The following is a 15,165-nucleotide window of genomic DNA, read 5'->3' on the forward strand; positions in this document are numbered from 1 at the left end:
AGACAAGGATGTCATGCGGGACACTGTCAAACACTTTGCGCAAAGCCAGGAACACGAGGTCACTCCGCTTGCCCCTCTCCACCACTACTGTGGAGCCCTAACCATAGAACAGCACCAAAACCGCCAGGAATGGGGACTCTGCACTTTGCAATGCCATGCTCCCTGCTCCCAATCACCTCTTGCTTCTCCACTGGCCTTAGCAGAGCCTCCCGCAGAAGCAGCCTCATCTTCTTGCCTGACACAGACCTCAGCCTGACTGCTCCGTACCTCCCACACTCTTCTGCTTTTCCCTATCTAAGAAAGGGAGTTCTATTTCTCATCTACCACTTCTTGCCCACTTCCACTGACAGACACCAGGTTTCAAAAACCAGCCACATTGGCCTACCAACTCCATCTCAAAGTTCCCTCAGGACTCATGCATTCACCTCTTCGTCTGCCATCCACTTGGACACATTCAGGTTGCTAAGAGGGTCTCAAAGTTGGCCTTTTCCTTCACTGGCCTGGGCATCTCCATTCTTCAGGCAGGGCTCTCAGCATTTGCCTTGTGCGACTTCAGCAGCTTGCCTGCAGATGGCTGACACACAAGGCCACAAACACTCACTCCTCTCCACAGCCTCTTTGCCCCAAAAGCACAGAACCTTCAAATCCCAAGATCCGCTCCTAGCAACCATCCAACCATAATCCACGAGGCCACGCTGATCATCCCATTGCAGATCTCTGCACACCCCAAATGCCTCTTCACTGCTCCCCACCTTTTGGGCGCTTTTGGAAAGGCATCTGAAACTACTGGCAAACCTTCCCTACTCCAGCCACAGAAGCCCAGCCCCCGCAGCCTTGCTCACACCTGAGGTCCTCTAGACCCCTGTGCCTCTTCAGAGCCATGCCCTCCAAGGATGCCACACCTCTCACGGACTAACCAGCCCTGAACTAGACACGCTCTGGCAGGCAAGGGCTCTGGCACTGCCAAAACACACCACCATTGCTTCCATGGGGGACAGTCCTCTTTGGCCCTGTGGCCGCCACACCCACTCAGGCATGGATCTCCAAAGCGGACCCTTGCTCCAGGGCCACAGCCATGGCAGCAAGAACAACAGCAAGAGCAAAGCCCTTCCCTGGCACCAACTGCTCCACGGAGCCTTCCTTGCCTGCCTTGGTGCCGGCTCCTCCCAAACACAGCAGCCGGAGCGCCTGCCTCCGTGCAAGGACACACTCAGGCCTCCAAGGCCCACGTGCACACACAGCCCCTTGAACACTGCCACCGCCTCAGGCCATTGACCGCAGGAGGGGAAACGCCAGCGCCCGCCCACTGACATCACCGCACACCCCTTGCAACCACAACGGGAAAACAGTGGCTGAGATGAAAATAAAGGCAAGCCACCAAGTGAAAGGAAAAGTGACCACAGCCACAAGCAGGGCTTTGCAGGTGGAAAGCATGCTTGGGCACAAAGACAGACTCAGCAGCGCAGCACGCACCGCACAGCTGGCCCGGCAGGTGAAAGGGAACAGCCAAGAGCCCTCTCCACCACACCTGACACCGACGCCTCTGAGCCACAGCTTTCACAAGCCCGGCACACCGCTGCCACCACAATCCCCAGCCACGGACACCCCAACTTCCCCAAAACCAATACAGCCACCAGGACAGACTGGAAACTACAGGCAGAAACTCCGGACAATCAGAAAGCGATGAAGGGAAAGCTGCCTCGCCTACAAAGCCCCGCACCCGGGGGCACCCCAAGCACAGCCACCAGCAGCACCAGCCAGCCTCACCAGGCTCCTCCTGCCCAGCAGCACCCAACAGCACCCACAGACTCACCATGCCTGCGCCCACAGCCACAGCGCCGCGCCTGCCGCACGCCGCCCCGGCGCTCCTGCTCCTCCTCACCGCTCTGGCCAGCAGCCTGGCCTGCCAACACCTCTGGACACACGACGACACCTTCCCCGGCGACGCTCTCCGCCTCCTCCAGGACATGGCTGTCGGCCACACACAGCCCTGCCACCTGACAGAGCCGCCCTTCTTCCCCGCCAGCCTGCTCCACAACAACCTGCAGCCGCACCAAGCCGCCGCCACCGCCCTGCGCATCCTGCAGCACCTCTTCCACACCCTCAGCTCCAACGGCACCCGCCAGCACTGGCCCAGCCACGCTCGCAACCACCTCCTCAACAAGCTGCAGCACCACAAACACCACCTGGAGCAATGCCTCCCTGACAACGCCGCGCCCTTCAAAGGACCACGCAACCCGCTGCTCGCCATCAACAAGTACTTCAGGGACATCCACCTCTTCCTGCACGCCCACAACCACAGCGCCTGCGCCTGGGACCACGTCCGCCTCGAAGCTCGCGCCTCTCTACAGCACCTCCACAACCTCACGCGCACCATGCGCCGCTAGCGCCAACACCCACACACCCACACACACCTACGCCCCAAAGCCACCTCCAACCCCACGCCTCCTCTCACCTGGGACCGCACACAGCCCCGCAGCAACCGCACGGCACCCGCAGCCTTCAACCGCTGCATCTCCAGCCATTCAGCTGCTCCTACTCATATGGACAAAAGACCTTCTCCATTCGTTTCTTAACTTACATGTTTATTTATTTGTTTATTTATATAATTTATCTAAGCACTAACGTATTTATTTTTCTACCTCTTCACTTATTTATGCCACGGCAAATAAAGACTTATGACAAAACACTTGCCACTGCCTCTCCTCTCTCCAGCACCCCAACCACTCTTTGCCACAGGGGAAAGCCATCTCCACCCAACACAGACTCCAAGCCCTGCTCCAAACAGCCCCCGACCACTCTTCTCAATGGCCCCTGCCCAAGCAGCATCCTGCAGCAGCCTCTGAGCAAAAACACCGCCACTCTTTGCCCAACACCACGGAAGCACCAAACAGAAAAACACCCGCAGGCTGATGAAGAGCACCGCCGCACCTCAGCTGCTTTATCCGCACCTTGCTCCGTCCATCCAATCCGTGCCTCTCTGACGCACAGACAAGGATGTCATGCGGGACACTGTCAAACACTTTGCGCAAAGCCAGGAACACGAGGTCACTCCGCTTGCCCCTCTCCACCACTACTGTGGAGCCCTAACCATAGAACAGCACCAAAACCGCCAGGAATGGGGACTCTGCACTTTGCAATGCCATGCTCCCTGCTCCCAATCACCTCTTGCTTCTCCACTGGCCTTAGCAGAGCCTCCCGCAGAAGCAGCCTCATCTTCTTGCCTGACACAGACCTCAGCCTGACTGCTCCGTACCTCCCACACTCTTCTGCTTTTCCCTATCTAAGAAAGGGAGTTCTATTTCTCATCTACCACTTCTTGCCCACTTCCACTGACAGACACCAGGTTTCAAAAACCAGCCACATTGGCCTACCAACTCCATCTCAAAGTTCCCTCAGGACTCATGCATTCACCTCTTCGTCTGCCATCCACTTGGACACATTCAGGTTGCTAAGAGGGTCTCAAAGTTGGCCTTTTCCTTCACTGGCCTGGGCATCTCCATTCTTCAGGCAGGGCTCTCAGCATTTGCCTTGTGCGACTTCAGCAGCTTGCCTGCAGATGGCTGACACACAAGGCCACAAACACTCACTCCTCTCCACAGCCTCTTTGCCCCAAAAGCACAGAACCTTCAAATCCCAAGATCCGCTCCTAGCAACCATCCAACCATAATCCACGAGGCCACGCTGATCATCCCATTGCAGATCTCTGCACACCCCAAATGCCTCTTCACTGCTCCCCACCTTTTGGGCGCTTTTGGAAAGGCATCTGAAACTACTGGCAAACCTTCCCTACTCCAGCCACAGAAGCCCAGCCCCCGCAGCCTTGCTCACACCTGAGGTCCTCTAGACCCCTGTGCCTCTTCAGAGCCATGCCCTCCAAGGATGCCACACCTCTCACGGACTAACCAGCCCTGAACTAGACACGCTCTGGCAGGCAAGGGCTCTGGCACTGCCAAAACACACCACCATTGCTTCCATGGGGGACAGTCCTCTTTGGCCCTGTGGCCGCCACACCCACTCAGGCATGGATCTCCAAAGCGGACCCTTGCTCCAGGGCCACAGCCATGGCAGCAAGAACAACAGCAAGAGCAAAGCCCTTCCCTGGCACCAACTGCTCCACGGAGCCTTCCTTGCCTGCCTTGGTGCCGGCTCCTCCCAAACACAGCAGCCGGAGCGCCTGCCTCCGTGCAAGGACACACTCAGGCCTCCAAGGCCCACGTGCACACACAGCCCCTTGAACACTGCCACCGCCTCAGGCCATTGACCGCAGGAGGGGAAATGCCAGCGCCCGCCCACTGACATCACCGCACACCCCTTGCAACCACAACGGGAAAACAGTGGCTGAGATGAAAATAAAGGCAAGCCACCAAGTGAAAGGAAAAGTGACCACAGCCACAAGCAGGGCTTTGCAGGTGGAAAGCATGCTTGGGCACAAAGACAGACTCAGCAGCGCAGCACGCACCGCACAGCTGGCCCGGCAGGTGAAAGGGAACAGCCAAGAGCCCTCTCCACCACACCTGACACCGACGCCTCTGAGCCACAGCTTTCACAAGCCCGGCACACCGCTGCCACCACAATCCCCAGCCACGGACAGCCCAACCAAACACTTCCCCAAAACCAATACAGCCACCAGGACAGACTGGAAACTACAGGCAGAAACTCCGGACAATCAGAAAGCGATGAAGGGAAAGCTGCCTCGCCTACAAAGCCCCGCACCCGGGGGCACCCCAAGCACAGCCACCAGCAGCACCAGCCAGCCTCACCAGGCTCCTCCTGCCCAGCAGCACCCAACAGCACCCACAGACTCACCATGCCTGCGCCCACAGCCACAGCGCCGCGCCTGCCACACGCCGCCCCGGCGCTCCTGCTCCTCCTCACCGCTCTGGCCAGCAGCCTGGCCTGCCAACACCTCTGGACCCCCGACGACACCTTCCCCGGCGACGCTCTCCGCCTCCTCCAGGACATGGCTGTCGGCCACACACAGCCCTGCCACCTGACAGAGCCGCCCTTCTTCCCCGCCAGCCTGCTCCACAACAACCTGCAGCCGCACCAAGCCGCCGCCACCGCCCTGCGCATCCTGCAGCACCTCTTCCACACCCTCAGCTCCAACGGCACCCGCCAGCACTGGCCCAGCCACGCTCGCAACCACCTCCTCAACAAGCTGCAGCACCACATCCACCACCTGGAGCAATGCCTCCCCGACAACGCCGCGCCCTTCAAAGGACCACGCAACCCGCTGCTCGCCATCAACAAGTACTTCAGGGACATCCACCTCTTCCTGCACGCCCACAACCACAGCGCCTGCGCCTGGGACCACGTCCGCCTCGAAGCTCGCGCCTCTCTACAGCACTTCCACAACCTCACGCGCACCATGCGCCGCTAGCGCCAACACCCACACACCCACACACACCTACGCCCCAAAGCCACCTCCAACCCCACGCCTCCTCTCACCTGGGACCGCACACAGCCCCGCAGCAACCGCACGGCACCCGCAGCCTTCAACCGCTGCATCTCCAGCCATTCAGCTGCTCCTACTCATATGGACAAAAGACCTTCTCCATTCGTTTCTTGACTTACATGTTTATTTATTTGTTTATTTATATAATTTATCTAAGCACTAACGTATTTATTTTTCTACCTCTTCACTTATTTATGCCACGGCAAATAAAGACTTATGACAAAACACTTGCCACTGCCTCTCCTCTCTCCAGCACCCCAACCACTCTTTGCCACAGGGGAAAGCCATCTCCACCCAACACAGACTCCAAGCCCTGCTCCAAACAGCCCCCGACCACTCTTCTCAATGGCCTGCCCAAGCAGCATCCTGCAGCAGCCTCTGAGCAAAAACACCGCCACTCTTTGCCCAACACCACGGAAGCACCAAACAGAAAAACACCCGCAGGCTGATGAAGAGCACCGCCGCACCTCAGCTGCTTTATCCGCACCTTGCTCCGTCCATCCAATCCGTGCCTCTCTGACGCACAGACAAGGATGTCATGCGGGACACTGTCAAACACTTTGCGCAAAGCCAGGAACACGAGGTCACTCCGCTTGCCCCTCTCCACCACTACTGTGGAGCCCTAACCATAGAACAGCACCAAAACCGCCAGGAATGGGGACTCTGCACTTTGCAATGCCATGCTCCCTGCTCCCAATCACCTCTTGCTTCTCCACTGGCCTTAGCAGAGCCTCCCGCAGAAGCAGCCTCATCTTCTTGCCTGACACAGACCTCAGCCTGACTGCTCCGTACCTCCCACACTCTTCTGCTTTTCCCTATCTAAGAAAGGGAGTTCTATTTCTCATCTACCACTTCTTGCCCACTTCCACTGACAGACACCAGGTTTCAAAAACCAGCCACATTGGCCTACCAACTCCATCTCAAAGTTCCCTCAGGACTCATGCATTCACCTCTTCGTCTGCCATCCACTTGGACACATTCAGGTTGCTAAGAGGGTCTCAAAGTTGGCCTTTTCCTTCACTGGCCTGGGCATCTCCATTCTTCAGGCAGGGCTCTCAGCATTTGCCTTGTGCGACTTCAGCAGCTTGCCTGCAGATGGCTGACACACAAGGCCACAAACACTCACTCCTCTCCACAGCCTCTTTGCCCCAAAAGCACAGAACCTTCAAATCCCAAGATCCGCTCCTAGCAACCATCCAACCATAATCCACGAGGCCACGCTGATCATCCCATTGCAGATCTCTGCACACCCCAAATGCCTCTTCACTGCTCCCCACCTTTTGGGCGCTTTTGGAAAGGCATCTGAAACTACTGGCAAACCTTCCCTACTCCAGCCACAGAAGCCCAGCCCCCGCAGCCTTGCTCACACCTGAGGTCCTCTAGACCCCTGTGCCTCTTCAGAGCCATGCCCTCCAAGGATGCCACACCTCTCACGGACTAACCAGCCCTGAACTAGACACGCTCTGGCAGGCAAGGGCTCTGGCACTGCCAAAACACACCACCATTGCTTCCATGGGGGACAGTCCTCTTTGGCCCTGTGGCCGCCACACCCACTCAGGCATGGATCTCCAAAGCGGACCCTTGCTCCAGGGCCACAGCCATGGCAGCAAGAACAACAGCAAGAGCAAAGCCCTTCCCTGGCACCAACTGCTCCACGGAGCCTTCCTTGCCTGCCTTGGTGCCGGCTCCTCCCAAACACAGCAGCCGGAGCGCCTGCCTCCGTGCAAGGACACACTCAGGCCTCCAAGGCCCACGTGCACACACAGCCCCTTGAACACTGCCACCGCCTCAGGCCATTGACCGCAGGAGGGGAAACGCCAGCGCCCGCCCACTGACATCACCGCACACCCCTTGCAACCACAACGGGAAAACAGTGGCTGAGATGAAAATAAAGGCAAGCCACCAAGTGAAAGGAAAAGTGACCACAGCCACAAGCAGGGCTTTGCAGGTGGAAAGCATGCTTGGGCACAAAGACAGACTCAGCAGCGCAGCACGCACCGCACAGCTGGCCCGGCAGGTGAAAGGGAACAGCCAAGAGCCCTCTCCACCACACCTGACACCGACGCCTCTGAGCCACAGCTTTCACAAGCCCGGCACACCGCTGCCACCACAATCCCCAGCCACGGACAGCCCAACCAAACACTTCCCCAAAACCAATACAGCCACCAGGACAGACTGGAAACTACAGGCAGAAACTCCGGACAATCAGAAAGCGATGAAGGGAAAGCTGCCTCGCCTACAAAGCCCCGCACCCGGGGGCACCCCAAGCACAGCCACCAGCAGCACCAGCCAGCCTCACCAGGCTCCTCCTGCCCAGCAGCACCCAACAGCACCCACAGACTCACCATGCCTGCGCCCACAGCCACAGCGCCGCGCCTGCCACACGCCGCCCCGGCGCTCCTGCTCCTCCTCACCGCTCTGGCCAGCAGCCTGGCCTGCCAACACCTCTGGACCCCCGACGACACCTTCCCCGGCGACGCTCTCCGCCTCCTCCAGGACATGGCTGTCGGCCACACACAGCCCTGCCACCTGACAGAGCCGCCCTTCTTCCCCGCCAGCCTGCTCCACAACAACCTGCAGCCGCACCAAGCCGCCGCCACCGCCCTGCGCATCCTGCAGCACCTCTTCCACACCCTCAGCTCCAACGGCACCCGCCAGCACTGGCCCAGCCACGCTCGCAACCACCTCCTCAACAAGCTGCAGCACCACATCCACCACCTGGAGCAATGCCTCCCCGACAACGCCGCGCCCTTCAAAGGACCACGCAACCCGCTGCTCGCCATCAACAAGTACTTCAGGGACATCCACCTCTTCCTGCACGCCCACAACCACAGCGCCTGCGCCTGGGACCACGTCCGCCTCGAAGCTCGCGCCTCTCTACAGCACTTCCACAACCTCACGCGCACCATGCGCCGCTAGCGCCAACACCCACACACCCACACACACCTACGCCCCAAAGCCACCTCCAACCCCACGCCTCCTCTCACCTGGGACCGCACACAGCCCCGCAGCAACCGCACGGCACCCGCAGCCTTCAACCGCTGCATCTCCAGCCATTCAGCTGCTCCTACTCATATGGACAAAAGACCTTCTCCATTCGTTTCTTGACTTACATGTTTATTTATTTGTTTATTTATATAATTTATCTAAGCACTAACGTATTTATTTTTCTACCTCTTCACTTATTTATGCCACGGCAAATAAAGACTTATGACAAAACACTTGCCACTGCCTCTCCTCTCTCCAGCACCCCAACCACTCTTTGCCACAGGGGAAAGCCATCTCCACCCAACACAGACTCCAAGCCCTGCTCCAAACAGCCCCCGACCACTCTTCTCAATGGCCTGCCCAAGCAGCATCCTGCAGCAGCCTCTGAGCAAAAACACCGCCACTCTTTGCCCAACACCACGGAAGCACCAAACAGAAAAACACCCGCAGGCTGATGAAGAGCACCGCCGCACCTCAGCTGCTTTATCCGCACCTTGCTCCGTCCATCCAATCCGTGCCTCTCTGACGCACAGACAAGGATGTCATGCGGGACACTGTCAAACACTTTGCGCAAAGCCAGGAACACGAGGTCACTCCGCTTGCCCCTCTCCACCACTACTGTGGAGCCCTAACCATAGAACAGCACCAAAACCGCCAGGAATGGGGACTCTGCACTTTGCAATGCCATGCTCCCTGCTCCCAATCACCTCTTGCTTCTCCACTGGCCTTAGCAGAGCCTCCCGCAGAAGCAGCCTCATCTTCTTGCCTGACACAGACCTCAGCCTGACTGCTCCGTACCTCCCACACTCTTCTGCTTTTCCCTATCTAAGAAAGGGAGTTCTATTTCTCATCTACCACTTCTTGCCCACTTCCACTGACAGACACCAGGTTTCAAAAACCAGCCACATTGGCCTACCAACTCCATCTCAAAGTTCCCTCAGGACTCATGCATTCACCTCTTCGTCTGCCATCCACTTGGACACATTCAGGTTGCTAAGAGGGTCTCAAAGTTGGCCTTTTCCTTCACTGGCCTGGGCATCTCCATTCTTCAGGCAGGGCTCTCAGCATTTGCCTTGTGCGACTTCAGCAGCTTGCCTGCAGATGGCTGACACACAAGGCCACAAACACTCACTCCTCTCCACAGCCTCTTTGCCCCAAAAGCACAGAACCTTCAAATCCCAAGATCCGCTCCTAGCAACCATCCAACCATAATCCACGAGGCCACGCTGATCATCCCATTGCAGATCTCTGCACACCCCAAATGCCTCTTCACTGCTCCCCACCTTTTGGGCGCTTTTGGAAAGGCATCTGAACCTACTGGCAAACCTTCCCTACTCCAGCCACAGAAGCCCAGCCCCCGCAGCCTTGCTCACACCTGAGGTCCTCTAGACCCCTGTGCCTCTTCAGAGCCATGCCCTCCAAGGATGCCACACCTCTCACGGACTAACCAGCCCTGAACTAGACACGCTCTGGCAGGCAAGGGCTCTGGCACTGCCAAAACACACCACCATTGCTTCCATGGGGGACAGTCCTCTTTGGCCCTGTGGCCGCCACACCCACTCAGGCATGGATCTCCAAAGCGGACCCTTGCTCCAGGGCCACAGCCATGGCAGCAAGAACAACAGCAAGAGCAAAGCCCTTCCCTGGCACCAACTGCTCCACGGAGCCTTCCTTGCCTGCCTTGGTGCCGGCTCCTCCCAAACACAGCAGCCGGAGCGCCTGCCTCCGTGCAAGGACACACTCAGGCCTCCAAGGCCCACGTGCACACACAGCCCCTTGAACACTGCCACCGCCTCAGGCCATTGACCGCAGGAGGGGAAACGCCAGCGCCCGCCCACTGACATCACCGCACACCCCTTGCAACCACAACAGGAAAACAGTGGCTGAGATGAAAATAAAGGCAAGCCACCAAGTGAAAGGAAAAGTGACCACAGCCACAAGCAGGGCTTTGCAGGTGGAAAGCATGCTTGGGCACAAAGACAGACTCAGCAGCGCAGCACGCACCGCACAGCTGGCCCGGCAGGTGAATGGGAACAGCCAAGAGCCCTCTCCACCACACCTGACACCGACGCCTCTGAGCCACAGCTTTCACAAGCCCGGCACACCGCTGCCACCACAATCCCCAGCCACGGACACCCCAACCAAACACTTCCCCAAAACCAATACAGCCACCAGGACAGACTGGAAACTACAGGCAGAAACTCCGGACAATCAGAAAGCGATGAAGGGAAAGCTGCCTCGCCTACAAAGCCCCGCACCCGGGGGCACCCCAAGCACAGCCACCAGCAGCACCAGCCAGCCTCACCAGGCTCCTCCTGCCCAGCAGCACCCAACAGCACCCACAGACTCACCATGCCTGCGCCCACAGCCACAGCGCCGCGCCTGCCACACGCCGCCCCGGCGCTCCTGCTCCTCCTCACCGCTCTGGCCAGCAGCCTGGCCTGCCAACACCTCTGGACCCCCGACGACACCTTCCCCGGCGACGCTCTCCGCCTCCTCCAGGACATGGCTGTCGGCCACACACAGCCCTGCCACCTGACAGAGCCGCCCTTCTTCCCCGCCAGCCTGCTCCACAACAACCTGCAGCCGCACCAAGCCGCCGCCACCGCCCTGCGCATCCTGCAGCACCTCTTCCACACCCTCAGCTCCAACGGCACCCGCCAGCACTGGCCCAGCCACGCTCGCAACCACCTCCTCAACAAGCTGCAGCACCACATCCACCACCTGGAGCAATGCCTCCCCGACAACGCCGCGCCCTTCAAAGGACCACGCAACCCGCTGCTCGCCATCAACAAGTACTTCAGGGACATCCACCTCTTTCTGCACGCCCACAACCACAGCGCCTGCGCCTGGGACCACGTCCGCCTCGAAGCTCGCGCCTCTCTACAGCACCTCCACAACCTCACGCGCACCATGCGCCGCTAGCGCCAACACCCACACACCCACACACACCTACGCCCCAAAGCCACCTCCAACCCCACGCCTCCTCTCACCTGGGACCGCACACAGCCCCGCAGCAACCGCACGGCACCCGCAGCCTTCAACCGCTGCATCTCCAGCCATTCAGCTGCTCCTACGCATATGGACAAAAGACCTTCTCCATTCGTTTCTTGACTTACATGTTTATTTATTTGTTTATTTATATAATTTATCTAAGCACTAACGTATTTATTTTTCTACCTCTTCACTTATTTATGCCACGGCAAATAAAGACTTATGACAAAACACTTGCCACTGCCTCTCCTCTCTCCAGCACCCCAACCACTCTTTGCCACAGGGGAAAGCCATCTCCACCCAACACAGACTCCAAGCCCTGCTCCAAACAGCCCCCGACCACTCTTCTCAATGGCCCCTGCCCAAGCAGCATCCTGCAGCAGCCTCTGAGCAAAAACACCGCCACTCTTTGCCCAACACCACGGAAGCACCAAACAGAAAAACACCCGCAGGCTGATGAAGAGCACCGCCGCACCTCAGCTGCTTTATCCGCACCTTGCTCCGTCCATCCAATCCGTGCCTCTCTGACGCACAGACAAGGATGTCATGCGGGACACTGTCAAACACTTTGCGCAAAGCCAGGAACACGAGGTCACTCCGCTTGCCCCTCTCCACCACTACTGTGGAGCCCTAACCATAGAACAGCACCAAAACCGCCAGGAATGGGGACTCTGCACTTTGCAATGCCATGCTCCCTGCTCCCAATCACCTCTTGCTTCTCCACTGGCCTTAGCAGAGCCTCCCGCAGAAGCAGCCTCATCTTCTTGCCTGACACAGACCTCAGCCTGACTGCTCCGTACCTCCCACACTCTTCTGCTTTTCCCTATCTAAGAAAGGGAGTTCTATTTCTCATCTACCACTTCTTGCCCACTTCCACTGACAGACACCAGGTTTCAAAAACCAGCCACATTGGCCTACCAACTCCATCTCAAAGTTCCCTCAGGACTCATGCATTCACCTCTTCGTCTGCCATCCACTTGGACACATTCAGGTTGCTAAGAGGGTCTCAAAGTTGGCCTTTTCCTTCACTGGCCTGGGCATCTCCATTCTTCAGGCAGGGCTCTCAGCATTTGCCTTGTGCGACTTCAGCAGCTTGCCTGCAGATGGCTGACACACAAGGCCACAAACACTCACTCCTCTCCACAGCCTCTTTGCCCCAAAAGCACAGAACCTTCAAATCCCAAGATCCGCTCCTAGCAACCATCCAACCATAATCCACGAGGCCATGCTGATCATCCCATTGCAGATCTCTGCACACCCCAAATGCCTCTTCACTGCTCCCCACCTTTTGGGCGCTTTTGGAAAGGCATCTGAACCTACTGGCAAACCTTCCCTACTCCAGCCACAGAAGCCCAGCCCCCGCAGCCTTGCTCACACCTGAGGTCCTCTAGACCCCTGTGCCTCTTCAGAGCCATGCCCTCCAAGGATGCCACACCTCTCACGGACTAACCAGCCCCGAACTAGACACGCTCTGGCAGGCAAGGGCTCTGGCACTGCCAAAACACACCACCATTGCTTCCATGGGGGACAGTCCTCTTTGGCCCTGTGGCCGCCACACCCACTCAGGCATGGATCTCCAAAGCGGACCCTTGCTCCAGGGCCACAGCCATGGCAGCAAGAACAACAGCAAGAGCAAAGCCCTTCCCTGGCACCAACTGCTCCACGGAGCCTTCCTTGCCTGCCTTGGTGCCGGCTCCTCCCAAACACAGCAGCCGGAGCGCCTGCCTCCGTGCAAGGACACACTCAGGCCTCCAAGGCCCACGTGCACACACAGCCCCTTGAACACTGCCACCGCCTCAGGCCATTGACCGCAGGAGGGGAAACGCCAGCGCCCGCCCACTGACATCACCGCACACCCCTTGCAACCACAACGGGAAAACAGTGGCTGAGATGAAAATAAAGGCAAGCCACCAAGTGAAAGGAAAAGTGACCACAGCCACAAGCAGGGCTTTGCAGGTGGAAAGCATGCTTGGGCACAAAGACAGACTCAGCAGCGCAGCACGCACCGCACAGCTGGCCCGGCAGGTGAAAGGGAACAGCCAAGAGCCCTCTCCACCACACCTGACACCGACGCCTCTGAGCCACAGCTTTCACAAGCCCGGCACACCGCTGCCACCACAATCCCCAGCCACGGACACCCCAACCAAACACTTCCCCAAAACCAATACAGCCACCAGGACAGACTGGAAACTACAGGCAGAAACTCCGGACAATCAGAAAGCGATGAAGGGAAAGCTGCCTCGCCTACAAAGCCCCGCACCCGGGGGCACCCCAAGCACAGCCACCAGCAGCACCAGCCAGCCTCACCAGGCTCCTCCTGCCCAGCAGCACCCAACAGCACCCACAGACTCACCATGCCTGCGCCCACAGCCACAGCGCCGCGCCTGCCACACGCCGCCCCGGCGCTCCTGCTCCTCCTCACCGCTCTGGCCAGCAGCCTGGCCTGCCAACACCTCTGGACCCCCGACGACACCTTCCCCGGCGACGCTCTCCGCCTCCTCCAGGACATGGCTGTCGGCCACACACAGCCCTGCCACCTGACAGAGCCGCCCTTCTTCCCCGCCAGCCTGCTCCACAACAACCTGCAGCCGCACCAAGCCGCCGCCACCGCCCTGCGCATCCTGCAGCACCTCTTCCACACCCTCAGCTCCAACGGCACCCGCCAGCACTGGCCCAGCCACGCTCGCAACCACCTCCTCAACAAGCTGCAGCACCACATCCACCACCTGGAGCAATGCCTCCCCGACAACGCCGCGCCCTTCAAAGGACCACGCAACCCGCTGCTCGCCATCAACAAGTACTTCAGGGACATCCACCTCTTCCTGCACGCCCACAACCACAGCGCCTGCGCCTGGGACCACGTCCGCCTCGAAGCTCGCGCCTCTCTACAGCACCTCCACAACCTCACGCGCACCATGCGCCGCTAGCGCCAACACCCACACACCCACACACACCTACGCCCCAAAGCCACCTCCAACCCCACGCCTCCTCTCACCTGGGACCGCACACAGCCCCGCAGCAACCGCACGGCACCCGCAGCCTTCAACCGCTGCATCTCCAGCCATTCAGCTGCTCCTACTCATATGGACAAAAGACCTTCTCCATTCGTTTCTTGACTTACATGTTTATTTATTTGTTTATTTATATAATTTATCTAAGCACTAACGTATTTATTTTTCTACCTCTTCACTTATTTATGCCACGGCAAATAAAGACTTATGACAAAACACTTGCCACTGCCTCTCCTCTCTCCAGCACCCCAACCACTCTTTGCCACAGGGGAAAGCCATCTCCACCCAACACAGACTCCAAGCCCTGCTCCAAACAGCCCCCGACCACTCTTCTCAATGGCCCCTGCCCAAGCAGCATCCTGCAGCAGCCTCTGAGCAAAAACACCGCCACTCTTTGCCCAACACCACGGAAGCACCAAACAGAAAAACACCCGCAGGCTGATGAAGAGCACCGCCGCACCTCAGCTGCTTTATCCGCACCTTGCTCCGTCCATCCAATCCGTGCCTCTCTGACGCACAGACAAGGATGTCATGCGGGACACTGTCAAACACTTTGCGCAAAGCCAGGAACACGAGGTCACTCCGCTTGCCCCTCTCCACCACTACTGTGGAGCCCTAACCATAGAACAGCACCAAAACCGCCAGGAATGGGGACTCTGCACTTTGCAATGCCATGCTCCCTGCTCCCAATCACCTCTTGCTTCTCCACTGGCC

At 58.5% G+C, this 15,165-nt stretch overlaps 6 protein-coding genes across 18 annotated transcripts in view; 5 read left to right on the top strand and 1 right to left on the bottom strand.

Annotated features, from left to right (window-relative positions):
• The window catches only part of LOC134432322 (ubiquitin-associated protein 2-like), a 227,664-nt gene that overhangs the window by 72,725 nt on the left and 139,774 nt on the right, over positions 1-15,165 (bottom strand). The gene's annotated exons all lie outside the window — the stretch shown is intronic.
• Positions 1,815-2,375, top strand: LOC134432188 (interferon-like; the record flags this gene model as incomplete). Its single annotated transcript, XM_063180691.1, has 1 exon — positions 1,815-2,375. A coding segment is annotated over exon 1 (561 nt), but the record flags the coding sequence as incomplete, so codon positions are not given.
• LOC134432196 (interferon-like) lies at positions 4,811-5,383 on the top strand. The gene has a single exon (XM_063180697.1). It carries the CDS (start codon positions 4,811-4,813, stop codon positions 5,381-5,383), a length of 573 nt encoding a protein of 190 aa, XP_063036767.1.
• Positions 7,805-8,377, top strand: LOC134432197 (interferon-like). Its single transcript, XM_063180699.1, has one exon. The coding sequence runs from the start codon at positions 7,805-7,807 to the stop codon at positions 8,375-8,377; it is 573 nt and encodes a 190-aa protein (XP_063036769.1).
• LOC134432579 (interferon-like) lies at positions 10,799-11,359 on the top strand (the record flags this gene model as incomplete). Its single annotated transcript, XM_063181424.1, has 1 exon — positions 10,799-11,359. A coding segment is annotated over exon 1 (561 nt), but the record flags the coding sequence as incomplete, so codon positions are not given.
• Positions 13,795-14,355, top strand: LOC134432458 (interferon-like; the record flags this gene model as incomplete). Its single annotated transcript, XM_063181228.1, has 1 exon — positions 13,795-14,355. A coding segment is annotated over exon 1 (561 nt), but the record flags the coding sequence as incomplete, so codon positions are not given.

The sequence above is a fragment of the Melospiza melodia genome, chromosome Z (assembly GCF_035770615.1).
Source record: "Melospiza melodia melodia isolate bMelMel2 chromosome Z, bMelMel2.pri, whole genome shotgun sequence".
NCBI lineage: Eukaryota > Metazoa > Chordata > Aves > Passeriformes > Passerellidae > Melospiza > Melospiza melodia.

What these genes read in the sequence shown, in the direction of transcription:
- LOC134432197 (XM_063180699.1), top strand. Translation starts at nt 7,805, where the DNA reads ATGCCTGCGCCCACAGCCACAGCGCCGCGCCTGCCACACGCCGCCCCG.
- LOC134432196 (XM_063180697.1), top strand. Translation starts at nt 4,811, where the DNA reads ATGCCTGCGCCCACAGCCACAGCGCCGCGCCTGCCACACGCCGCCCCG.